This window comes from Pteropus vampyrus, unplaced genomic scaffold, assembly GCF_000151845.1.
Source record: "Pteropus vampyrus isolate Shadow unplaced genomic scaffold, Pvam_2.0 Scaffold510, whole genome shotgun sequence".
In the NCBI taxonomy this organism is placed as follows: domain Eukaryota; kingdom Metazoa; phylum Chordata; class Mammalia; order Chiroptera; family Pteropodidae; genus Pteropus; species Pteropus vampyrus.
In genome coordinates, this window is record NW_011889291.1 from 686,530 (window position 1) to 687,750 (window position 1,221).

General features: G+C 50.9%; 1 protein-coding gene across 1 annotated transcript in view; it reads right to left on the reverse strand.

Moving 5' to 3' along the window:
• The window catches only part of MYO1F (myosin IF), a 33,802-nt gene that overhangs the window by 9,852 nt on the left and 22,729 nt on the right, over window positions 1–1,221 (reverse strand). The window contains exon 16 of the mRNA XM_023524924.1: window positions 809–1,085. Coding sequence (XP_023380692.1) covers window positions 809–1,085 — 277 coding nt within the window. The remainder of the gene's footprint in view (window positions 1–808; window positions 1,086–1,221) is intronic.

The following is a 1,221-nucleotide window of genomic DNA, read 5'->3' on the forward strand; positions in this document are numbered from 1 at the left end:
GAGAAGCCAGCCTTGGGTTGTCCATTTTAGCCCCTCGAGGGAGACTAGAAGTCATTCCAGGTGGCGGGTTGGCGGGGAGCAGCAGGAGAAAATTTGGTGTTGATCATGGCTCTACTGTGTGTTCTGGGCCAGTGACTGCACCTCTCTGAGCCTCGGTCTCTCCATTTGCCAGGTGGGACTAGTCTCATATAAGTAAATTGTCCCGTATTTGCTGCCAGCACTGACAAGTGCTCAATACAAGGTTATTAAAATATTACTCAGATGGGACGTCCGTGTTCACAGTAGCTCTTTTTACAATAGCTAAAAGGTGGAAACAACCTAAGTGTCCATTGACAGATGAATGGATAAACAAGAAGTGGTCCATCCACACTATGGACAATTATTCAGCCTTTAAAAAGAAGGAAATTCTGACACCTGCTAGGACATGGATGAACCTTAAGGACATTACGCTCAGTGAAATAAGCCAGACACGGAAGGACAGATATCATGTGATTCTACTTTTATGAGGTCCCTAGAGTAGTCAGATTCATAGAGACAGAGAGTGGTTGGTGGGAGCCAGGAGCTGGGGGCGGGGGGAGTTAGTGTTTAACGGGGACAGAGTGTCAGTTTTGCAAGATGAAAAAAGGTTCTGGTGACGGATGGTGGTCACGGCTGCACAGCAGTGCGAATGTGCTTAGTGCCACTGAACTGGACACTTAACAATGGTTAAGATGGTAATTTTATGGTATGTCTATTTTACCACATTAAAAAAATGCCATATGACCAAGGGGCAAAAAATTATTAGGGTGATGGCTCACTTCTGGATTTAGGGAGTTAGGGGCTCCATTGAGGAAACTGGTTCAAGCCCCTTAACCCCAGAGCTGGAAGAAGGCCCTGCTGGACAGAAGGTACCAGAGACAGGGGCAGAGGGCCCGGGTTGGGGAAGGGACAGACACTGGAATGAGCGGAGAAACAGACCCAGCCATCTCCAAGCCCAGCTCCTCCTCGCCCACCCCAGGTCCACCTTGATCTTGGAGCCAGCAGTGCTGGGGCGGCCCTTCTTGTCCACATCCAGCTTCTCAGGGAAAAGCATCCGGAGGAAGGCTCTGGGCAAGGGGAGAGTAGCGGTTGGCGGTGCAGCTGGACCTTGGGGTGCCCTCTCCCAGAGGTGGGGCTGCCTAGGTGCCTGGGGCCCAGAAGGCACACTGCAAAGTATAGTTCTCCCTGAATGTGGAGGGCGAG